This window comes from Gallus gallus, chromosome 7, assembly GCF_016699485.2.
Source record: "Gallus gallus isolate bGalGal1 chromosome 7, bGalGal1.mat.broiler.GRCg7b, whole genome shotgun sequence".
Classification (NCBI taxonomy): domain Eukaryota; kingdom Metazoa; phylum Chordata; class Aves; order Galliformes; family Phasianidae; genus Gallus; species Gallus gallus.
The window spans coordinates 17,890,677-17,916,576 of NC_052538.1; the positions used below are offsets into that span (position 1 = coordinate 17,890,677).

The following is a 25,900-nucleotide window of genomic DNA, read 5'->3' on the forward strand; positions in this document are numbered from 1 at the left end:
ATATGGTTGACTTCAGCTATTTATTTCATTGCTAACTCTTTTACAGTACAAAAGCAATATCCCTATGCATGTTCAATTCTTTTAAGAGAAGGGAACTAAGTATTCAAATATAACATTAAACACAAACAAACAAACAGAAAGGGCAACATTTAAGCTCGGGGCTTGAATCTGATTTCAGATCAATATAAATCTGATATAAAATAGTGACTAGTACCACTCAGATACCTTGACTTCCAGTCCTTTTGCTTCCACTACAAAATTACCTTCTTACTCCCTGTCCACAAAATCAAAAATCTTTTTGCTAAATTATGTACTTCTTCATTTTTGCTGAAAAAGAAACTTGTGAATTTCTACTTTCAGTTATGGACCTGAGCTCTGAGATGTGAGATTTGATCATCTGTTCTCATACGCGTGAAACCAAGTAAAGATCAACAGATACTGAAACGAGAGCAGTGAGCATTAACACTGAGGGAACTGGGCACACATGAATTGCTCCATCAGAGACAGCCACATCACCAGGTATATGAAACACCTTGATTTCCTACAGTTTACTGAGTTCAATATTGAATAAGACTGCTAGATCTATAGACACTACATATCTTCTACTTTTAATTTTTAATATTGTCTATATTTAAAGCCGTGCCTGTTTTTAAAGATAGTAGAATATATAAATAAAAACATTTTCCATCACTGTAATGTTGGTTATACCAATAAAGGTAAGAAATTATTCAGTTAAGACTACTGTTAAATAAGATACAGCAAAAGTTTGGAAAATAGCAACACAATGAGACTTCTTACAAATCCTTATGGTCTGTAGCCATTTACATTGAATGAGAAGTGCACTGGAGGTGAGTAAAATTAGTGTAAAGAAAATAACTGGTAACTCCTTACCCTCTAACAATGCTGTGAGAAGGTGCCCTATTCCATTAGAAAGGTCCGTGTTTAAATAAATTCCTCTTCTTTTATACTGAAACAAAAAAATCCACTTTGCATGTGCCATGCACAGTTCTTATAACTACGAGATATCAGAAGTTAGGAACTCGGTGGAATTAAAAGACGACGGGACAATTGCTTGGGAAGTATTAACACTCACAGTTATATAATATAGAACAAAATATCACCTGAGAATACGTTCCTAAAAGCATTATGCAACTATGGTAAATAACACAAGACAATCAGTAGCTGTTCAGTACTGGGGGAAAAGTATCTACCACTTAAAAAATGTGGTCATTGCCACCAAAACTGCCACCATCAGCTTTTGGTCTGAGTGGTCTTACCAAAGTTTCTAGTTTTACATTATATAGATGTATATTTTATAAGCTTTTAAGTAACAGCTCCTCAGATGGTGCGATGGGGACTACTTAAAAGATCCTCAGTGCACAAAAGCCCTTTCCACCTCTCTTCTGGCATATGGGTGAGGGAGGTCACAGTGGGGGCAAATTTAAGAGGGCTGCAATTTACTCCTATTCTAAGGTCCCTTTATGTTACTGAAGTGATGTAAATGTTTAAGTGAGAAGCAAGTTTAAAATTACCAAATGAAAGGGACTAATCTCCAGAAGCTCCCTGCCCGATGTGTGTTGGCACAGAGAGTTTTCATGCTGCCATAACGGAAAGGCAGAACTGGCTGCTAGTGCCATTAGGGTCTGTAGAAGGAAGCTACTAAAATCTCTCATTGGTCGTCGCTCTTTACTCTCCCATTCACTGAAAAGCGTTAAATGTATTACAGACACGGTCTATGAAATTTTCTTTTTCATGACAGGATTTAAAGGCTTTACTTTTGTAAAATATTAAGAACAGGATGTTATGAACTACTAAGCAAAATACATTAACATTTCAGGATAATATACGTGAAAGACAATAAATCAGAATGAAATAATAAATAATGAACGAAATGAGAAAATCTGAGCAATGTGCACTGACATGTGCCCACTGACCAGGACCATCAGACTGACACGTCTCCTGCTCTGCTTCTCCCTATTTCTTGGGGTACATTATGCACCTGTGTTTGTATCTGATCTTGTATATTTTCAGAACTATCTTTTTTAAAATTCAGTTTGTTTTTGCATGTTTAACTGTGAAAATCTGTTCTGCCAACTGGTCACCAGCAGTACAGTGCTGAGGAGATGGCCCTTAATAATCTAAAGGGATACACGTGCACTGAAGTAAAGATGAGAAAAACCCACCTCAAGGGTGTTATGTGGCGAGTGTGAAGTGAATCAGCCAAACAGCATATGAAGAAACGGGTAAGTTATGAAATAAAGCCACACACAGACCAGCTTGTGTACAGTTCTGAATGCATAACTCTGCAGTGGTTCTCAGTTAGTAACTTCACAATAAAAATATTAGTGACATTAAACCAATTTGAAAAGTTATATCAGACGTAGATAGCAGCATTTCATATGACAAGGAAATTGTTATATTTTACCATTTCCATGCAATTCAAGAGCGCTCAAAATATGACACAAAATCTTTTGAAGTCCATTTCTGATGACTGAGATTGAAGCAAACTTAATAATTGGGAAGAAGAAATAGGAAGGACCTAAGGAATGCATCTAGAGAACGTTTGCCTTTTGTTTGTGCTTGTTATTTAATGTTCTGAAGCTGTTAACTCAGCCCCATTCAGCAAAGCACTTAATCATAAGCTGAAATTTCATTGGTTTCAGCAGGACTTAGGTTCCAGCTTAAGTGCTTCTCTGAATTATAAATTATTTTTTTACTTCTTTTTACTTCTTTATGAAATCAATACAACTACTCCACATAATGCATTACTCAGTGTAAGATAAGCTTTTGGTTTTTAGACAAATGATGTAATACCTAACTGGAAGGCTTGCTTCTGTTTAACTGAAACAATTGATAAACTCTCACTATGCATAATAATGATGTGCACTGCATTAACAATAAAACATTATTTTCCCAATGAAACTTTATTTTCAGAAAGGAGAGATGAAACCACAAAGCACCAATACTGCTAGAGCTCCCTAGGACTTATGCCAATATGAGAACATAGTTTAGTTATTGAACTGTTTTCAAAATAATGTCATTTTCCATCCAGATATGTTGCAGATTAATGGGCCTGGAGAATGTATGCATTATGTAGGAAAAGTTTTATGTTATTTTTGATGAGGAATCATAACAAATTCTTCTTGTTATATTCTGACAAAAAGTAAAGAAACTGACCTGCATGCATGAGTTCATACAAATTGCCATTCATGGTTGTACTGCATCTTCTAATGTCATTAATTCATCTGCAGCTACTCACCAATTTAATGAGTCCTTAACTTTTAAAGTCTCTAAAGCCCACACCCAGATGTACAGCAGAAGAGAGTGAGGAGTGAACTGAACGACTCTTGGCTCTTGCAGGATTTTAACTTTTGTCAGACTGTGGGAGAAAAGTGAATGAAGGCTTGTTCTTGGAACAACAGAATCCTCTTGTTCTCATCTGCTCTGCCCTGACTTCACTACTGGGTTTATTCATTGAGACAAAACTTTTGCTGAACTATCTACCTTCAAACTCTATTCTAGCCTATGGATGCTCTGACCACATTTGCGTCTTGTTTCCTATGCCATCTTTCCTCATCCTGTGGTTAAAAAGATGGATCCGGTGAACTTGGATTGCAAGAAATTCTGTAGCACACCAAATGAACATGGACTGCACCCCCACAAGGTTTGTTAGCGCAGGTCATGGCACTTATTGGAGGGGAGATAAAAACAAGCATCAACATTAGATCTGTATAACAAATGGTCAGATTTACTCAGCACCGTTTATAAAAAAATAAATCTGTTCAAGATGATTTTTTAAGGCAGTACACATAAGAAAATTTTATTTCCAAAAGACTTTGACAAGAGATATACAGAAAAGAAACAAAGAATTGTCACAGATCAAAACCACGGGTCAGAAGCTCAAAGTAAAGAGTCAGACGAAGCAGTCAGCTTTTGCCACAGAAGTTGTTACCAGTAAAGTTTCTTTGTGTTCAGTAGGAATCAACAATGGTTTCACCAGGAATTTGCAAAAAAAAAGTGAAAAGCAAGTAGAAAAATTTGCAGGTGGCATTATTTCATGTTACATACAGAAGAGCTGTGGAAGTGGAGGAATCACTCAAGCACAGAGATTAAGCCCAGGTTAAGAACGATATGAGATACTTGCATGGATAACAAGAATACCCGGTCATAACGATGGTTTCAGTCAAAAGGGCTGGATGAAGCAATCTGAAATTATCTAATGTTAGCATTAAAGCTGTTTTGCTTCTTATATTTTAAATAGTTTTTCAAGTTAAACTTATGGCAAACTAATACTTCATAAGAAAAAATACTTATGAGTAAATTAAGACACATTATTTTAGATGAATTTACTCTGTACATTTTTGTATTATTAAAAACCATACTCAACATAGAAAGTTATAAATGGTAGAGTTTTAATATTAGACTAAGGAAATATAGAACATTTTCACCATGACCCCAAAAGATGCTTCTTAGTATAGTGTTCTCTTAATATAGATCAGTTCCTTGATCTTATTTTCCACACAGCAGTTGTGCCAGCACAACAGAAGGGATGGCACAGGCTGGAAACAGCAGCCAGGAGAGTGGGGAGGAAGGAGCTGTATCTGCATGAACTAACCTTGCTGCTAAGGAAATGTGCTGGTTAACAACATCAACACGTACAGGTAGCGCTGTTTCCTTTACTGGACTTATGGAAATACAATTTGTATCTCCAAAACTAGATCTAAATTACTGAAAGGAAGTTGCTAGATGAATGCGTATTTTTTAATGGATTACATAAGCAAGCAAAAAGTTAATTAGAAGAGATTACCAGCATGAGAATACTCTTACCAGTGTTAGTCAACAGAATAAGTACAGCTTTGAGTGAAAGACACTCCTCTTGAAGAAGGAGGAGATGGGGAACTGAGACAGCTGTCATCTTCAGGGATATATTCAACAGCTGACAGTGATTTGTAATATTCATCCTCTCCATCAAGCACTTTGATTTGTCTTGAAAGAAAACAAACAACATCTATTAAGTTAAAAAATCAATTATGTCAATATCTTCCGAAACAAAAACTTCTCTATGGATACAAAAATGAAGGGTGCTAATACAAGAAAGGAAAAAAAGGCTAGAGTGATTTGACCAGAAAGATGTAGCTTTTACATGTGCCTTTTACATTGCTACTGCTGCTTATGATCAGAATCTGAATGGTTCTAAGGATCAATGAAAGGCAATACAGTTTTTCTTTTTTAGCTATACAGAATGATAGACCAACTGTTTGCATCAAACGGGCATTTCACTTCAGCAATTTGGCTTTTGTTTTTTTGTCTGTATATGTACCATATATATAGTATTATTTTGGTAATACATTTCAGCTGACATCTTACTGTGCATGCGAACCAAAGAATGCATCACTAATTTTTGGGCAAAGCCTTATTGACACCAAGGGTCCTTCATTTTCTAGTGAAGTATGGTGAGCACTGCAGTCTCCTATCAGTACTTTTGTTCCCAAAACAGGAATACAGACTTTTTAAAATAGTGGAGAGAAATTGAGTAAATCAAATTCTGCTCAGTCATGCAAAATTTTGGGCATTAACCTTGATCCAAAGACTTCCTATTCATCTGGTTATATTCAGAAGATGATTAACAAGTGAGAAAATATTACAGAAGCTTCTCATGTAGTCTTGGAGTAGACGCTTTTGCAAGACCCAGCATATACTGGTCCTCACTGGTCCATGTCACCAGTCAGCGAAGTGTTTTCATAACTCAAAAGTAACCAGTTGGATTTTCATACACTGTTTTCAATTTCTACCTATTTCCAGGTGGTAACTGTCCATGTGACAACAAGAACTGATTCAGTTGAATTGAGCAGAAGCCACACTCTCTTGGGATGAGGGGCCTGTTAAAATGTGCTCCCCCAGGAAGGCTGAAACCCATTGTGAGTGAGGAGCTGCAAAGCTGGCCATATTCTAGGTTAGAGGACGTCAGGTTCAACACCTTTAATCTGGCACCACTCATTAGTGGCAAACACATTTTAAAACATAAAGGTTATTTTTGTAGGAGTACTCAGAGGAAACTGGGAGCTGTTTTGAAAGAATCAGTTCTAGTGTCTGCAGACAGCACTACATACGAGTTTTACATTTGCTTCTGTAGAAAATGTCCAATGTCAGTGCACGGAGATATGTTAATTGTTTATTTTTAGAAGCCTCTCTAGAAAGTTTTGCATATTCTGTAATATCACAAAGGACTTCTTCTGTTTACAGTTGCTTAGAACTAAGAAGATAGATATTTACCCAAGTTTTCTTGGCTTCCTCTTGCTCCCTTGATATTCTAGAGTTCCCTGTGGAGAGGGCCAAGAACACACAGTCAAAGCAAAGCAGCAAGTCGTTAATTTTTAATTCAAAGTGATTTTGTGTTGAATGCAAGCAGATGCTGATAATATCAGAAGTCACAGCATAATTTTTTTGATCAAAGGGCTCAAGTGAGCCTGATGAAGCATGCATCTTGCTCGTCTTTGATAAACCACATCAATTATTCACCGTGAAGGCAGACATCCTGACATGAAAGCAACAGATAAAGAGCATAAGCACATGTTCGAGACGAGAGCAGAAGAACGTGGGGGTGGGGCTGGAGGGGCTGAAACAGGTATTAATAACAGAATTATTAACTGGAAACAAAGCCAGTAAAACAGCTTTATTGCCACTTTGAACTCACATTTAACTGGTTATAGTACATGTTGTCCTCAGGGCTATTCAGCATTTTGGGCTGCTGACATCGTCGACGAGGTGTTCTCAGCTTCTGTTCAAGACAGTTTTCTGAACCTACAGTAAGATAATACAATTTAGTTTTAAGCTGTGCCAGGTGCTGTGAACGTCTTAGGGTCTTTTTAGGTATTTTAGTCAGCAAACAGTCTTTTCTTCTGTCCCCTTTGGTCCTGGATCTATTAGTAAGTCTATCCTATTCAAAGTAAGCACAAGAAACATGGGAAATCTTTGTTTTCTGTTTTGAAACTTAGTTCAAACACAAGTTTTTAAGCATAGCTTCACTTTTACTTTTAAAACCTTTTTTTTTTTTTTATGCTTCCCTTTGTATAAATCACACAGCTTCGTACTCCTTTCACTCTTTATCTGAGTATCTTCTGCTATCTAAGCAGGAAATGAGGATACCGTGACCAGCCAGGATACATCGTTCAGCAGCAGCAAAGACGTTTTTCTACAGTAGGAGGTAATAAAGCTCTTTGACTTATGAGACTTACTCTATTATCACCATTTTTATTATATAGAAAGGCTACTTTTTGATGTGGCTCTCTGCTTAACTGGAGTAATCAAACTAGTTTGGAATTACACTTTCTTAATATAATTTGTGGTGTGCTGTAGAGTAACAGTTGCTTAAAGCCATCTGGAAAGCAGAGGCTAAAGATGAAGGAAATATTTTGGAAAGGAAAGATTCTGAAAAGAACTAACAGTCTTTTTATTTTCATTTGTCTTTTTTTTTTTTTTTTTTTCCTTCATGTTAAGGACGACAGACAATATGGTGCACTGTACTATATTTCACCAGGAGTTTCTGTGGCACATCCTCCAGATTACCAGAACAAGTGCTTTCAGGACGAAACAGAAGCACTATTTACTGAAAGACAGAGTGGTGGGTAAAGAAAGGTCGTTCATTTTCCACATAGTTCTCTCAATATCTTTGACTTTTCTGACATCTCCCTGCTAAAAATTATTTTAATGACAGTGTGAACAGAGAGTTTTTGGTGGCACATTTGCACTCCATACTGCATGGGAAATGTGCTCTGACACAAAGGAGCAGCACAAAGATCAAGCAGTGCAGGAGCTTCTTTAGACGTTTCAAACCTGAATTCAGCCTGCCTTGTGCAGATGTAGGGCTCTCATCTCACAAATCCATGTTTAAGATCTGGTGTTAACAAGCAGGTAAACAAAGAAGGCCCATCATATACTCAGGCTCACAGTCTGCAAATAATGCATTTTTCTGCAGTTTCTGAGGGAGGTACAGGAGGTGGTCGAACCTTGGCCCTTGTAGCCAAAGGACGGACTGTATTTTCTTTCACCATCTTTTTTCCTTCTCCACAGTAAAATCTCTAAGATATAGCTTCCTCTCAGTATGGAACTGTGGTGCTTGTGTGGGAGAAGATCGCTTGTTCTGAGCCCACCATCATCTTCCCTCACAATGCCTGGGACTGGTGAGATAAAAAGCACTGGGGATCTGACTGCAGAGCTGGGTCTCAAATTAAAAATGATTTTATAGAGAAGGGTTACCCTTCTTCAGTAATACAGAATAAATTTTAACTAATATGTTTGTACCGCTTGCTAATTATGATGCCCAAACCTTCATTGATTTGTACTTTTCGAGTTCAGTAAACTTTCATATTCTGTCTCAAGAGATTGTGACAGCTGACCCTGCTACTTCTGTTGTATAAAACCAGACAAGGCAGAAGCTGCTCCAGAAAATGCTGCTTGAAGAGTTGAGGAACTTGGGTTCCCAAGTGCTATTCATGTCTTTGGAAAGTTTTTTTTTCTGTTACATTTAGATAGCAGATAATGGTAATTTTGTTCTCTCTGAAATCTCCAACAGTTTTGCCAAAGGCTTGCTGCAGCCATGTTCTATTCTCTGTTTGCTGTGAAAGTTATTCAAATTGACCTTAGAGCCTTCTGCCACATCAGGTCAGTAGGGGCTACAATCTTTTTGAGCAATGTGTTCAATTGCAAGGCCATACAAATTCCTTTTTTTCAGCAATGTAGTTCTTGAATAACTCTCCAAAAATTACTTTTTTTAGTCTATCAAGAGGCCAGTATGAAAAAATCCCCAGGCCTCACAGTTCTTCATACTTTCACACATCTCTCTGCAGCTTGCCAAAAGTAAGCATACGCCACATAAATATTTGTAAGTTTTCAAACAGTACTGCAACATGATGGGGGGGTGCTTTTGTTCTTTCCCCCAAGATGCTGTTGTGGCCTTCATGTTATTTTTCAAAACATCTGTATGGTCTTCATTTTTAAAATGTCTTTTATTCATTAGGATTCTGAAACACTAATATTTTGTTCTAGCTTTTTATATTGATGCTTAATTATTTCTGTGTATTCCATGGGTGGTCTGCAGCTTGTGTCCTCCAAAGGAAATACCCTTTCAGTGGGCCCATTTGTCTTAGTGTTTAGCAGCATACTACACGAACAGTAAAAAATCTGGTAACATTTATCATAAACTACCATATCTGGAGAAAACTGTATTAACATGTGCTCAACACTCAGCAGTTGAATAGGCAGTTTAAATGGTGTTCTATAACGTTTTGCTTTGATGGCAAACTTAAAGCGTCCAATAGGAAAAGCTAAGAGTAGCAGCACCAACATCATTAACAGGGCACTGTTTGTGTTGCACCCCAATTGCGCCAAGAGCCCAGCATGCCCAGACTCCCAAGTTTCCTACAGATTCAGAGACTGGATAAGAGATTGCACACATGCACTTCCTTCAGGCTGTCCTTTAGCACCAGTCTGAAGTAAGGTAACTGCCTCCCTTTTGTCCAGAAGAAAACTTTTCTTCCAATGAGCAGAAAATCCTCATGTTGCAATTTCCCAGTTTCAATTAGTAAATCCTTCATGACAGTGCATAAATAACAGAGTGGGTAAACCTCCTCTTGACAAGTGTGCTATGTCAGCTGATCCAGACAGCATAGGGCAGAGTGAGATTCTGAGTGTCCTCCTTTCCTTGCTTGAACCTACAGAGGCAGACACACGTGGGTGAACATCCCTAAATCATAGAATCATAGAATGGCTTGGGTTGGAAGGGACCTCAAAGATCATGTAGTTTGAACTCCCCTGCCATGGGCAGGGCTGCCAACCACTAGATCAGGCTGCCCAGGAACCCATCAAGCCTGGCCTCGAACACCTCCAGGGATGGGACACTCACAGCTTCTCTGGGCAGCCTGTACCAGTGCCTCACCACCCACTAAGTGAAGAATTTCTTCCTAAATCTAACTTAAAGTTGCTCACAGTGATGGGAATTAGAAACTGGCAAATGGGTAAATTTGACTACAGAGTACTTACTTAAAACTAAACAATCCAATGGGGTTTCTATTTAATCCTCTATTATTACTACTGGTTATCCTTTTTATTCATCAGATATGGCAGAGACCCGGGGCTTGCACTGCTCAGACAGATTACAAAGATGTATGTTTTCAACAAAATGCAAAGTCAGACGTTTAAGTTACATTTTTCAGAACTGGGAATTGCAGACTTGGAAAACAGTGCCTCCAGGAGAGAGTTGGGAATCATATGGATATTCTGCTGAGTATGAAGTAGACCAGGAGCAAAGCGGAGGGCTACTCCATGGAAACAAGGAAATGGTTCTATCAATGAGTGCAGAATTGTTTTAGAGAGAGCAGAAGCCCCTGAATAGAAAGATTATTGGTGGCGGAGGGCTTTTCACTTTAGCAAACACAGGTCTGAAATGTCTGAAGGCCATGAGAGGAAGAAAAATCCAGACTTTAAATCAGCACAGAGTGAAAGCAATCAGTCAGGAGAAAAAAAATATTTAGCAGTATGATGGAAATTCAAGATGAGATTGGAAGGTTTTAGAAAAGCTGTATTTTGACTAAAGCTGAAGTTAAAAACTATTCAAGATACCAGATAGGTCCCTTCTGACCTAATGTGAATTCATTTCTTTGTGAGTCAATCTGCAGAAGATTTTTTGTAGACTTTTTGATTTCTGGTATCTACTTTCACCTTTGAATTCCCATGTATTTCTTCTTGGCTTTTGTATGGCTGAAATGGAAATATTTTTCTTCAGTTAGCCATCACATCCATCACATCGACACTTTTCATGAGATCTCTTGGCTTGGAGATGATTAGTAAGTTTCATATGCCATACCTTACCTAGATGACTTTTCTGTTTAGAAATCCATTCTTTCAATAAACTGCAAAGGACTTCTTTGAAGCTGTACAAGCTGACGAAGAGTCAGATTTATGGAAAGACTTTGAAATGCTTCTTAGCTACGAGACAAGGACTTCTGCATCAAGGACTTGGGTCCTGACTGATGCTTACAGAACAGCAACTGAAAAAATATGTTTTTCCAATGACTTCCTGTGAGGTGTATGACTTCACTATGATGCTCAGAGAAAATCTCACATTAGATGTCCTGTTTGCCCTGCTTGTCTCAATACTGAAAACCTGTAGACAGGCACTGGGCATACTCTTAAGAGGAATTGCAAATAATCGCATTCTGTTCCTGAAATGAAGCTGGGATCTTCAACTGTTCATGATTAAGTCCTTGCTTCAAAAACCTCTTGATGTCAGTGATCTTGCCAAACATTGCTAATTCTTCCTATATGGCAAATTCTGCTGAGAAAACGGTGACCTGCATTGGAAGTTGTAAAATCCATAGATGTGAGTCAGGTTGTTTTAAGACTGGTGCAGCACAGAGAGGGCACTAAACTCAGGATGACATCTTACTTTTAGCAAGGAATGCACTGAAGGGATCTCTGCCAATGCGTCAGTGCTACAAAGCAGGCTGCGTTGATGACTCCCTTGCTGAAGGGACTTCATCCACTCCAACACATACTGAGGAGTGGAGTTGAGCTTCAGTTTATTTCTGAAGCCATTTACCCAAAACAAGTTTGGAAGGCATTGGTCTTGTATTTTGCTGTTACAGGTGAACACAAACTTGACAACACAGGAAGAGTAGTCTTTCTCTAATTACTCAAACACAGGGAGATTTATCATATGAGGAGAAAGGGCAGCATGGTACAGAAAAAGGGGCCATATTTATTATTAACAGAGTAAGCAAATAAAGTAGATAAATCAGTATGACCAAGAAAAATAGTAAGCATGTGTCTGATTTCCAATCTATAATATCAGATGAAACATGAAAGTGCAACCCTTAATTATAAGCAAATATTAGCACAGACTCATGGGATCTCATCATAACATCTCAAGGTCTACATTCATGAAAATTTAAGCAATGTTTAAAATCATGTTAATTTGTTCTTTGTTTGTTTCTTTTCCTGCCAGTCTAATTTATTCCAAAAGACTTTGGTTCTCAAATCTGGATATATTGATCATGCCTATGTAAAGCATTGTTATAGCCTGGGGAGAAGACTTTTGAGGAGAAAAAATTGTCTTTGTTCTCGCTTGATAATTTATATGTATTTTGATGTTTGCAAGCATTTCCAATTCAGAATCACTTTTCAAGCAGCAAGTTAACTTCACTTTTTCTCTTGAAGTCCTGGGCAAATACAGAAATGACCTCACACACAATGACAATATACATTCTCCTCCTGGACTGGCTGCTAAGTGGGTAATTATGTGCAGCATGCTGATTTCAAGGAATAGTTACATTTTCTTCTGTGCCATACAAGCCTCTTCAAGAAAAGGACCCAAGGGGCTAGTGATTCTGGTCCCACTCATATCAGTACTAAATGAGAGTGACTGAGCATCGCTTATGCAGTAAAAATGCTGTAACTGAAATAGGCTTTGTGATTTTAATAATTTCAGCTTTATTTTTAAAGCAGAGAAATTCACAAAGAGCACGTACTGCTGTCAGGCTACAAGTGTTCACACAAACACATTTTTTGCTTCCTCATTCTGATGGTTCTCCACCATTTGGACAAATTTACATCACACCTCAACTGCAAAAGGGGAGGAAAATGAAAAACTTGCTGGAGATGCAGAGTGAATAATCAGGTAGTCATACTAAGCTATACTCAGTCAGGAGCTCCAATGAGCTCCTCTTGTGCCTGCCTGACTGCTGTACTTAAGCCACCCCTCACAGCACTATCTTGCACACCCCTGTATGAAACTACATTGTGACTGTAGTATGAGCATGCAAAGGGAGACACCAGACCCTCAGCACAAGGTATCTGCACACTGCCTGTAAAGTGCTACCTACTTTGAGTATGTTAGAAACAAGGGCAGCATAATGGCTGTAATAGCCTTCACAGATCAAGTGCTGTAGAGTAATCCAATAGCTTCACATGGGAATAATGAAGCTACGAGGTCTATGCTGTACATTATAAATAGTAAATGTATTATAGTAGTTAAAAAAAAAACCAACAACAACAAAACAACACAACAACCAAAAAACAACCTAGAACTAGAAGCTGATGGAAAACACCATCTCTGAAATCAAGGACTGTCAGATGGGAAGAGAACACTGTAGGTAGAAGAAAGACAGAAAAAAGATGAAAAATGAATAAAACATGATACTGAGAAACTAAGAAATAGAAGAAAAAGAAAGAAACAACTACTAATGGTACAGCAGTAGAACCTAAGTTCTGGCAACAGAGGATTTGATTAATCTAGTAACATCAGGAGCCTGGAGGCAAATTGGAGGATTTAATACTATTAACAATTGTAATTCTCTCCAGGATACCTCATACTTACCCAGCAGTAACTTCAATATGTTCAATAATGCCATTCATTCTGTTGATATAGTGAGATATAATACAATCAGGAACCATTCTTGCCACCAAATTCCCTTACTCCCTTCCTCTACAGAGGAGTGTCCAGGAATATTTATAGGGGTCGGTACTTTTCACGCTGCTAGTGGCAGGCATGCATGGAAAGAACAATAAATCACATGTTCTTCAAGGAGTTAGAAGGCCTCAGCCCTTGCTTACTCACAAAATATCCTACTGGAGCTTGGCTCGAGTGTTTCTAAGGAAAAAGCTGTTAACTAATTAAAAAATATGTATACATTAATGCTTACAAAGAGAGATTAATTCTTAGCAAATCCTGCAGTTCCTATGCACTCAAAACTCTTGCTTGGATTCAGTAGGTAAGAATAATAAGTTAGACTTAATTATCTTCAGTGCGAAGTGCTTTGTGGTCTAATTCCATAGCTCTAAATGTAGTTACCAAATTCACTGAAAACACAGAAAATCTGGAGGGGTAAAAAGTCCTATCACAGACAGTTATAAAACAAAACAAAATTGAGCTTCATGATCACCTCAGATCCCCCACACAACTGTGGTGCACTAGAATTCTGTTTATTCAGATGGAGTATGTTCCTAGTGCCAAGAGCCATAGACTGCTAGGGAAATTAATGTAGCCTCTTTGATGTCATGTGCATCCCAGAATCTGTAACACACTGCTAAAACTGTGAGCACAGTCTTTTGTTTATAACCCTAAACAGAACCATTTGAATACACACACTGAAAGAACTCGTAACAGGAGCAATGCATTTTCTTCCACCCAGTGATTCATTACTTACGGCTTCATTTTGGATACTGCAGTTCCATACAAAGACATATGCTTTAGATTATAAAGCACATTAAGCAAATCATAAGTTTTTCAAGATGGTATGTAAAGGCTGTTTTTTGCATCTGTTTGTTGCCAAAGACCCAGATGATACTGTAATTAGAACAACAAATATTTTATGTGAAATCAATCATTTAGCTGTCTCTGAACCCCAAGACAATGACTTTTAGATACACTTTGTCGGGAAACAAGATGCATAAATAGTTAGAATCTTGGCTTTGGTTGTTTTTTCTTCTTCCAATACAGTTTTGATCCTTCAGTTTTTGTCAGTTCTTTCAGTTTCTATTGTGACTGACTTAACTATAGAGTGAAAATGCAGAGATAAAACAAAGCATGCCAAAGAACTAAACCCTCAGTGACTAACAGATGAGATCCGAACCTCATCAAATAGCATGCTTCTACAAGGACACTCCTGAAGACATGTCCTCCTATAATCATTGAATATATCCGCCTATAATCATTGAATATATCATGTATCCTGCATGTAGTAACTTCTACAAGAGAGTTTCAGAGGTGTGACAAACAGCCAACTAACCAATCAAAGCCAAAGAGGTTTACACAAACACAACTTTAAAAATCATGTGAAGCCATCCTGAATGGCAGAAACTAGTTCTGGTTGATGAAGAAATGTTAACTGATTATTTTTCTTCCCATGCTTAAATACAACCCAAAGCCGTTACAGAAGCTGCTTTTTATTAGTTCTTTTCAGAAGAGACAGTTACTGATGAAAAACAGGATATTTCAGGTATGCTGGAGTTAGTACATATCACAGCACATTTCCTGGTTTTAGAAGACCTGTTTGATCCAGTAACTACCAGGTGATAAGAAATAGCTGTCTCACATTACCACGTGAAGTAAGTAATGCCTCTTCTGCTCTTTCAGTGATGCTGTATAATCAATATGAGTGATTGAAAAAATTTGCAGGAGAAAAGCCTACTGAAAGCAATCAAATACAAAGAGATCACTTCCGGACTGGGAAATCCCAGAGCCACAAACCATGCTAGGCTGGAGTGCGTACTGGGCAAATCTCTCTGCTTGCCCTACTCTAAGCTTTTGTTCTTGGTTAGTCTCAGAGAAAATTAGACTAAACAGACTATGCTCCTTGTTAGGTTTTCACTTGTGAGGCTTACAACTTTGAAACAATCGGCTAAGAAATCCACTCCAAATAAATGCAAGTAGCCCAAATCCCCAGCCTGTGGTTGAGGTAACTCCTCACAGTGTCCATATCAAAGTCTTCAGTGCAAAAATGATCTCAAAATTAACATCTCATATTGTGCTATGCACACCTTTTTGATCACACTACATGAGATTAGCATGAGCTTCTGGAAAGCAGTAGCAGAAAACCCAGGCAAAGAGGACTACAAAGGCAAGCCAGGCATTCTTTAGTTTTCTACTAGTTTTCTACTAGTTTCTGAAAGTTTCTGAAAGTATTAGTTTGAGATTGTAGTCTTGAAGGATAAATGCTTGGAAACCTACACAGGCACTGTGCTCCCAGAGGTTTGCTGTGACACAAGCTTTTCTCATCAGCAGTATATCATAGCTGGGACTCAGCCTGTTGGTGCAGTTTATATATTTAGTGAAGTTAAGAAAACAGGATTAGAAAGAACCTCAAGACTTCCTCAACTTCCAAAGTAAACTTAGATACCATGATGACGATACGAGAAATATTCAAAATTGCTCAGGAGCAAAATATCATTAAAAATATGCTTAGAAATACAGCATCAACAATGGAAATATTATTTTCGCACAATAAGACAACAGCTGTTACTTCAAAGAACAATTAGGATGACGACTGAGTCGATCTGATTGATTAAATAGCTTTGGAATCTTTAAAGCATCATGACAGCATCATCCATTTCAGAGAAATCCTCCCATGTACAGTTGGATCTGCTAATGCACAAGTTTTCAAACTGTGGATCGTGGATCTCTCAAGAACTATCATGTGCTAACATGCCTCAGACAATTCACTGGACACTTGGCATTGGTTCCTCTTGTGGATTGCAGCCACAAAGCATAGGGGGGAAAAGATGACTCCAACATAGGAAAAAAAAAACAACACTGCAGTTAACTTTTGAAAATAAAAAGTCAAAATATTCAGTACATTAGAGACCAGTAACAGATCAGAAATACCTTTCTAACACTGCTTCTCTACAGGGCCAACTGCTGAAGCTGCCAAAAATGCATCATACAAATGCAGGGAGCTGTGCAAGAAAAAGTAGGACAGGAGGCAATCTGTAAGTTCACACTCTGTTACAATGTGGTTCATAACAGGCATGTGTTTCAGAGTTGCTGTCCTAGCATATAGCCTGGATGCTTTTAAAAGTAATTCCTCACCTTCTTCCATACTGTAATAATAGCATTTTTATCCCATATCCTCAGAGATTAAGCCACTTGATTGACTTTGAATTCTGGACACACAGGAAATTTGTATTAATTTAGCATAATGATGAGGCGCAATAAAGGCTCTGTGGAACCACAACAGCACGGTCTCTAAGGTTTTGTTCGTTACAGAAACACAATTTGCATATCTAAAGGCTTGAAACCATGGGTCCATATTGATACAAGTAGTATCTCAAATTTGAGTGTAGCAGATTCAGCATATATTTCAAAGAATAAATGGTAGAAGACCAGGATGAAACTCTCAGTAGATTTCTTCATTAAGAAAGGTTTTTTTTTCTGAAATCAAGGTAGTTGGCAGCAGTAACTTTAAAAGAAAATATTAAAGAAAGCTTGACTGAAAGCAGTGAAAAGGCCACTAGTTAGAGATTTGCTTCCTAGTTGCTGCAGTCATTTGGTTTGACATTGTCAGTGCTGGAAGTGAAGAAGGTATCCAGGTTAGACAAAGGAAACTAATGCTAGGGGCCTGTGTGCTGCAGAGACCCATTCCTCTAAGGGGGTGTAAATTGTTACCGGAACACCTAACATTAGACCTTCAATTAGTTATGGTTCCCAAATGACCTACAAATCAAACTCAGGCCAGTAAATTCCCAGGGAGTATTTTGAAAGAGAAACCAAAGAAGCATGAGCAAACTATTCAGTCAGTAACAGAACTAGAAAAATAAGTAGGACTGGAAAAAAACTTCAGGTATCTGTGCCATTTGAATGAACACCTAGTGTTTTTATCTCCTTCCAAATCTAAATCAGTAACCATTTACTCATAACATGCTACAAATCTGTGCTATGGTAGAATGCTGACACATAAAGGGTCATTATGTCAAGACTCTGGAGCAGAGAGGTGTAGTTCATTAACTTTCATCCAGAAAAGGTAGGTAAGAGCTTCCAGTAGTGGGAAGGTCTATTCAGGAAACAGAAGAGGTGCTCAAAGAAAACTGAGGGAGCTCTGCCAAGAGTTTCAGCACCAGCACGCTCGCTCTCAATAAAGCAGTTCTAGGCTGTGTATTTCATGATGCCCAGCTGTACCACCTGCATTAAGACTTTGGGAGTGAATTCAGAGCGTCAGTTCTTTTCATCCAGTGCTTCCCAAAAACATTTAAAAGAAACTTTGGCAAAGAACTTCAGCTCACAGGAGCAAAGGAAGACATACATGTGTGCATATACAAATAAAGGGTGTTGACTTTCTGGTATTACAGTGACTAACTTATGTGACAATATGTTTTGTTTCAAAATTGCACTTCTTGACAGGGCACAGCTTGCTGCAGTACATCAGCCCACCATGCCATTTTCCCCTCTGAACACAGCTTTGCATGTGAGTGTCACTTGTTTTAAATTGGTAAGTTCTACAGGATTGGAGTTGTTATTTTTCTTATGAACACATGACTGATTTTGGTGACTTTGATGACACTTTATCCCTCAGAGCTAAACAGACCCTCCTTCACCAGAGTGGCGATTTTCAGTTTCAAACTGAAATGATAACAGGGCTGTTTTTTAAAATGTTTTCAGCTCATTCCTTCCTGGCAGGAAGGCTCCTTCATGGTGCCTCAGCGCAGGTACACAAAATTTCTTGTCACTCCATACCAAATCATTTGTAAAATTTACTTCAGGAGTTGATTTGGGTATGTTTTCCACTTCATAGCTACTTGACTTTTTTTTTTTTTTTTTTTTTTTTCCCAGCTCTTTCTTACAGTTCAGTACTACATTCTTGGCTGGTAATAAACTGATATATCCCTATAGAACAGCTTGAGATACAACAACATCAACTTCTGTTTGTGTCCTGATTCTGCTCTTGGTCTGTGAGTACTACAGAGCTAACAAAGTTTGAATTAACACTTTATTTGCTACTGTGTACTATCTCCTTGTGGGAATGACTATCAAAGGACCACAGAGAGTTGCAATATGAGTAAACCAGTACACTGCAAGTATACCTATTGCCATGCAATGCCACTTCTGATTTGTCTGTCATTGGTACATGAGCAGTCTGGCCATATTAACATAACTCCCTTCCACAACATATCCTGCTTCTCAGTAGGACTAATTAGCTTAGGCACGGCACTGCACTCATCCAACTACACTGCCTCCAGGGTCTGATTCACATCTAGCTTGAGCAGCTTTGCAAAAGCACTGGCATGCACAGAGTCACTATATCATAAATTTATATTATGGCTTATTCTACACTAACTTTCCCATGGAGACAAAACCTAAAAATCAGCTTTACCACTGTGAACAGATTCATCAAAGTCTGCTGTAAGTAATGCTGCAATAATACCGACAATATCCTGTCCCCGGCAGAAAGGCTCATAGCCTGGGAGCACTAACAATGACGCACACCTTCATCACTAGAATTAGTACCTCTGAAGCCAGCCCCAACATTAAGCATACAAACACAAGGGAAAAAATGGAAAGTACCATCAAATCGCATTGATAATAATATGGTTTAGAGAACTATGATTAAAATAGAACTGTATAATAGAATCTCAAACTCTTCCCTTTTGAAAGGACTGTCTTAATTATTTCGATAACTGAAAGATCCTGTGAAATAAAAAGGCCACGAGAAAAGAGAAATAAGTATTTCTCTTCACTTATAGGAGACATAAGAGATTTTAAAAGTCCAGTAATCCTTCTATCAATACAATACCTGAATTAACTCACAAAGCAGTTTGAGTTCAGTGATAAGTGAGAACCATTCCCTTCCCACAAACACACAATAACACGCAGGATTACTCAGGCTAATCTCTGATGGTAATTTCTTACGTTATATTTTTCAGTAAAATAAGCTCAAGGGTAACTTTTGGTTTCACAGAAAGTGTAACTTCCACATGTAGCTGCTCAGTATTGTCTAAAGTAAATGAATGTGAAACTGATGGGTGGACAGAGGCAAACTGAAGATAATCAGCAAAATTTATGTTTTCAAATAAAGTACAAAACACATAAATCACTTCAAAGTGCCCTATAAAATTATCATTTAGAAAAAGAAATTAAATCACAATGTTGCAAAAAGCAAAGATATGACTTGTGAACCACAAGTTATAGTTCATTGTTAGCTTTCACAAGGTAGAATGGCAGGAAATTATCTCCCCCTCGTCACGCATTTCATTTTTGATTAGGTGATTTTGCATTACTTGTAACTTCAAAAAGCAGCCACAAAAATATGAGGTGCCAAAGATGGTTTTTTTCTCTGAAGATACGATTTTCTGTAAGAAATCTGTCTACAACACCACATACTGCAAAACAAGATTTTCAGTTTTTACTGCAGACATTCATGCCAGCAATCTACATGAACTCAATGCATTATGTCACTCCATAATGACAGATCACGCAGGGCCTCGTATGATGGGACCAATACTCTCTAAAATAAAAGTTATTATTTAAAGATACATTGCTTTGTACTGCACCACCTGGCAGAGCCAGCAAAGGATTTGCATCCCCACTGCACTCTTCCCATTCCCTCATGGCTGCCAGGGCTGCTATCAGTGTGGACAGAGAACTTGCAACACTGGCCTTGAGAAGAATGAATTTTCCTGTCAACTCTGCTGCAGTGTTAAAGTTAGATGTTTAATGATGATGTTTTAAGCTTCATAATTACTTATTTCACTGGAGCTCAGCACACGGAAGGGAAGAGACACTCAATCACATTATGAAGAGTTGCATGATTTCTTTCTCCCTTGACACAAGAAGCAGCAGTAGCCTATGCCAATGCGCAAGGCAGACCAGGAGTCCTCAGAACCAGCTGTGAGTCTGGGCCCACAGAAAGGAGGCTGAGCCTTTCTGAGTCCATCCTGTAATGAAAAAGCAGGGCTGGAGAGGAGTCAAGGATCTGAAAGAGCACACGGGGACACCTTTTCTACCTTGATTTGTGGATGAGGAGAATATTCAGAAGTAAATGTTTCATGTCCTGTCATGAATCACATTGAAGAGGAGGCAAAAACTTGAACTCGGTGTAAAACCAAAGGGAGAAAAACAGTGATCCTGCCTGCAGCTGGACTTGCCTTATCATTTCAAAGAACTTTGGGTATTTTTATGGTTACTAATATTTAAAGAGAGACCAGTACAGCCACACAGCATGACATGTTGAGCTGCATCTTGCAGCATGTGATGCTGTTTTTCACTTTTCAGACACCTTAACAATTCTCATCGAGTATAGCTCATGGTAACCTGGAGATAAGAAGTGCTTTGCTACACTCTGCTAAGTGTAATTACGATGGCATGCAGCTATACTTCTAACATTTAGTGAAGACTTAAACTTTACGTCCACCAGAAAAATGTAAATATTGTCCATACTCAATGGGAAAAACAAACAAACAGAGTGACATCACAAGAAGTGTCTTTTTTAATGACATCCAGAAAGCTTTTCTAGATTAATGGCGTTTGAACATGAGAAACTATTACAGTAGAGCACAAAGTCAATAAAGTGATCTCACTAGACTTGCCAACATGCATAAGGGTTTTTATCTTTAAAAATAGCCTAGTACTTAGCTGTATAAGCTCCAAATGAAGTTTAATGGGTGAAAATGCTTAAAGATTTCTGAAAGGTATTCCTGCTTCTTGGCCATTAGCATGTCACACCATGATAATTTAAATCTCCTTTCAGTTCTGGGTACTCAAGATCACAGCCCTCCTAATTTCTAAAGTGGGGGACAGGCAGAGATTTCTGCTTATGTGGAAGAGAAACATTCTGATAAGTATTCTTCTGTGCCTGAGTTAGAAGTTAGCCAGACTTCTATTGTATTCAGTTATTTCTTCACTAATACTGGAATTTTAGGGCAACAGAAACTTTTTTTTTTTTTTTTTTTTTGTGTGTGTGTGTGTGTGTGTGGAATTCAGGTCATATTAGCTAACAGTTTCAACTGAAATTACATGAAAAAACTTCAGAGATGTTGAAACAATTCATTCTGGCATCTCAAAAACAAAACATTTTGATTTTGTCACAAGGGGACTCCTTTCCCAAAACAAGGGAGGTAGTGCTGCCACCCCTGATATCCAAAAACTCAGTGATTAGGCCATGTTCTTAGACTGTGAAAGATGTAGCTTCAAACACCTCCTTTAACTGATTTGGTACAGAGACCTGAACCCAAACATCACGCTTCTCAGGAGAGTAACCTAACTGCTGGGCTAGAAAATATTCTTAGGTAGTTTTCTCTCAGCCTCATTTGTTGAAAATGTCCCACTTTGCATAAAGTAGTTAAATATTCATTGAAACAGAGATTGAAAGCCAGGTGCTGGCCCGCTTTTCTTTTGACTGCTCAAATTGCCACACTCTCAAGTCTGCGCCCTACTTACTATTTCATGCACATTCCACTGATGGGAGAAAGGGGGAAAAGAAAAAATGCTTTCTTCTCCAAACTTCTACATCTGCCTTGGGCACAGCCCACACCACTGAAAATACAGATGGGTGAAAGTTTTGAGCCTTACCTTCGGAAGGACAGTACAGAAGGTAAGAAATTATCACTTTCCAACATGTGGAAAAGTTTAAAATAAAGCCATTTAGTAACAAGAAACAGTACTATTTAAAGGAAAAAAATGTGAGAAATCTGCATCTATTTGTAACCAGTGTTTATCCGTACTGGCACAATTCATAAAAGCTATGCATAAATCACATGAAATTCATTAAATCCATGGGCTCTAGTTGCTGACTAATTGGTAAATACACTCTTGATAAAAATGTAAAATGTATGCCAACTCCACATTTTAAAACTTGTTTCTGGTTAAGATGCCTCTGCTTCTCAGTTGCTTTACCAGTAGAGCTTGATTTTCATGGCTATTGGTCTTAGAGAAATAACAATGCTAAGAACTGTGCCAACACATCTTCAACTATAGAGTAGGAAAACAAATGCACAGCTCTATTGAGCTTACAGACGCTGAGGGCCTGGCTATTCTGTGTCTAGAACAATTTTTAACGTACCTGTGAGTCTAAGACCTGCTGAAGTCAGCTGTGAACATTTCAGCAGACTCTTTCGGGTGCCTCAAATCCTTTATGAATGTGGCCTTTAGCACTAGCTTCTGCAATGTTGCCTCCAGCTAGTGCTACAAGACTGCATCATTGCTTAGTGAAACTTTGACTAAGTGAATCATGGCAAATTCTGATAGATTAAAACTTGAGGAACAACACAGACCCATGCCAGAAACAGACAATCTGACACTACTGGAATTAGACACAAATAAAAACTTCTTATGAAAAACCTGTGATTAGCTGTGTCTGTAGCCATCTACCCCAGCACATCCTAAGGTCACAGAAGATCCATCCCCACTCTTTCTGACACTGAGAAGCCTCTGTAACCTCCCCAGCGTAATACACTCTGCTTTCAGAGGAAACATGAAGAAATGAGGAAAAAAAGAGAGGACAGCATGCAGTCAGCTACAAATATTACAGATAGGGAGCTCAGAAAAAGGCTCTAATACTTACAACTTCTTTTAATAAACCCATGGAAAGCCCCATCTGAAGGGTCTCTTTGCCACCATTACTGATGTCTCTGATTGTGGAAGGCCTTCCTGACTTCAAACAATCCCAGATGCAGAGAGGCCTTGGGAGCTAGCCCAGTGCATTGTTTGGGCCCAACCTCAAGTTTTCTGTATTTACATTTTTCCTAAACATGATTTAGAACAGATGCTTTTGGACACCAGAGCTCTTCTCCAGGATTGGAGTAGAAAAATCACAGCAGAAGAGGGAGATATGGAACAGCTCAATTTACATTTTGAGAGGATATTGATCTGCATTGCAAAGAAGGGGCAGATCCTGCACATCTCCAATTTTAGTTTAGTTAGACTTACATTCAAACACTAGCACTCACTTCCTTCTATTAAGGCTCAAGCAAAACGCTTGGTTTGATTGTGAACAGCCTCATAATTAAGTGAATTATTTGGGGCTGGAGATGGCTTAGGACCATCTCTGCTTGTATTCTCTATTTCTACCATTGACTTTGACCTTGAGTGAACAACATATTCAAAGCACTTGCCCCGAACCACACTTATGGTGTGCATGTTTGAAACAAAGAATGAAATAATGTTGACAAACAGTATTACGAAAGTGATACAGCTTTAATAGTGGCTTAATGAAAGAAATGGGAATATGAAACTCCCTTCTTCTCTAGACAATGTGTGGTAAAATAAGCTGTCCACAATGGAGGGAAAAAGCTCAAAAAAACATTTGGAAACAATACAACGACATATGGCCCCATATGCTGAATCTATAATGCTTCCTAATTCCTTCAGGGTAAAACATACCCTTCTCCTGAACAAATTCCAAGTAACTGGGATTTGCCTGTGAAGACTGAAGGAGGGAATAAAATCCGCCCTTTACACACAGACAGGACACATGGCTGTAAAGCAGCTCCTCTGCAGTTGCCATTTTACACATTGATTGGAGCAGCACTCGCAACTTATTTCCACCCCATCTTGTCCTGTTGCCACTTAGGGCTAACGTAGGCACCTGCAGTTTTCATCACTGATTCATGGAGGTGACAGCAGACTGCACAACCTCTGTTCAGAGATGAAAGGGAATATTTTTTCACAATCCCTATTCTCACACTCCTTATTGATGCAACGTTCCAAACTTCAGGGGCTCCAAAGAGGACATATTATTTGCAGTACTCTCTGGCCATTAAAGTACATCTTAACGGCTATTTGATAGGTCATTTGTGCTGTTATTTTTGAATTTGCTTGTTCATCACCATGACTGTTTCAGGAGCCAGTAGTAAGCTGTAGCCATTGATCTAATTTCTTTGTATATTAATAGTTTTGAAATTGTAAGTTATTAAAAAGTTATAGTTTTTAATTCTTGTTTATATATATATGTTTTTATATATATATATGTATGTATATAATGTATTTGTGTTAAATATAGCACCCTTGCCCCCTTGCCAGCCTGTCCGTTAGGAAGAGGCATCTTTACATTTCGTGAATAGCTATCTCTCCAGTCCTCTAGGACTGTCATTACCCATTCAGCCAAATTCAGCAGTCCATGCCCTCTGCTGAAGATTCTTCCCATTTTGACTAGGTCAGGAAACAGAGCTGGCTGATCCATAATCCAGAAAAAAGGATGATTCTGTGTTTTACCCAGATGTGTTTGCAGTAACAGAAATGACTTGCAAACATTAGAGAGAGTACCACTGCAGTAACTGACACCTCCACTGAAAAATGATCTGAGAGTCATCTCGGTTTTTCAGTTCAGCTGAAGGTCGTCAACAGGGACAGCCATACAAAAGATGAGTTTTATTACCTGAGATAGAGAAAACAGTGCACATCTACACGGATACTATATGTACTACCCTACAGGAATGAAAAGACTTCCCTCTTTGGGAAATTCACCTATCCTTAAGGGTAGAAATGATTATCCCCCTTCCAGATAAAAAAGTCAGTCACCACTTGAGCTTCCCCAGTTACAAAAGGACAATGACAGTTTGCAATGGCTACAAGAGACCATTTCAAAACACAAACCAAGACACGTCTGAAAAGTGAACAGTAAGGGGAGAGAAGGAATGTTATGTCCTGTATGTTCATCTCCAAAACTACTCGTTCTTGTAGTTACTTGCCTCTGCCTCTTTGTTTCTTGTCTCTGTAGTTCAAAACACTTAGGGACAGACACTATCTCCAATTTTTGGTGTGTACGACATCTCTATCAGTGCAAATCAGAACCAGCAGTGCATCAGCCTGTGTCGATGATAAGAGTGACGCCTGCCAGTCTCCCCTTGGTGTAATGTTTACACCACTTTTTTGTCTTTAAAAACTTACATTAACTTGACACTTGGTGCATTAGACCATCACTAAGACTTGGAAAAGTCATCTCTCTTCTCATTTAATATTTGGATGTGCTTAAGAGTTTGAGGAAAATATTTCCATTGAATGTTTGATGTAAAAATGCTCCAAGGCAGATAGATTTTTTCAGTTAACATTTCAAAATTGCTTCAAGACTGGATGAAGGATCTGATGAAATGCTTCTATGTTTTAATTCTCCAGCTGGAAAATGAAGCTCTATTTAATATTTAAAAGGTCTTTTACAAAATACACAGAACTACTTAACACTACCTGGGCTATTCTGCAGGAAAGGGAATGGAAACAAACATGCCTGAATACAAGGCCCTGCAGCCACTCTGCAGCTAATTCACCAAAAAACTTTAATGAACGTAACCACATCCTTCCTTACAAATGAGGTCCTTCCCCACAAAAAGCAGAGCCAAAACATTCTTGGAAGATAATTTGAAATGATGATTGGGAAAAAAAAAAAAAACATCAACTCACATAGGATAAAGATTACCTTTTTCT

General features: G+C 38.3%; 1 protein-coding gene and 1 long non-coding RNA gene across 11 annotated transcripts in view; one reads left to right on the forward strand and one right to left on the reverse strand.

Annotated features, from left to right (window-relative positions):
* MYO3B (myosin IIIB) overlaps positions 1 to 25,900 on the reverse strand; it is a 211,163-nt gene that overhangs the window by 12,275 nt on the left and 172,988 nt on the right. For 7 of the 10 annotated variants that reach the window (XM_040704166.2, XM_040704168.2, XM_040704165.2 and 4 more), the window contains 3 exons: positions 6,695 to 6,801; positions 6,274 to 6,320; positions 3,789 to 4,986 (listed from right to left, as the gene is read on the reverse strand). In XM_040704166.2, coding sequence (XP_040560100.1) covers positions 4,833 to 4,986; positions 6,274 to 6,320; positions 6,695 to 6,801 — 308 coding nt within the window. In that variant the 3' untranslated portion in view covers positions 3,789 to 4,832. Of the gene's footprint in view, positions 1 to 29; positions 3,579 to 3,788; positions 4,987 to 6,273; positions 6,321 to 6,694; positions 6,802 to 25,900 lie in introns of those variants that run through there. The other 3 variants (XR_005861642.2, XR_005861643.2, XM_040704167.2) reach the window with 3 other exon arrangements.
* LOC124418114 lies at positions 4,981 to 13,056 on the forward strand. The gene is made up of 2 exons (XR_006939912.1): positions 4,981 to 7,204; positions 7,498 to 13,056. It is a non-coding gene; the product is annotated as an uncharacterized LOC124418114 (long non-coding RNA).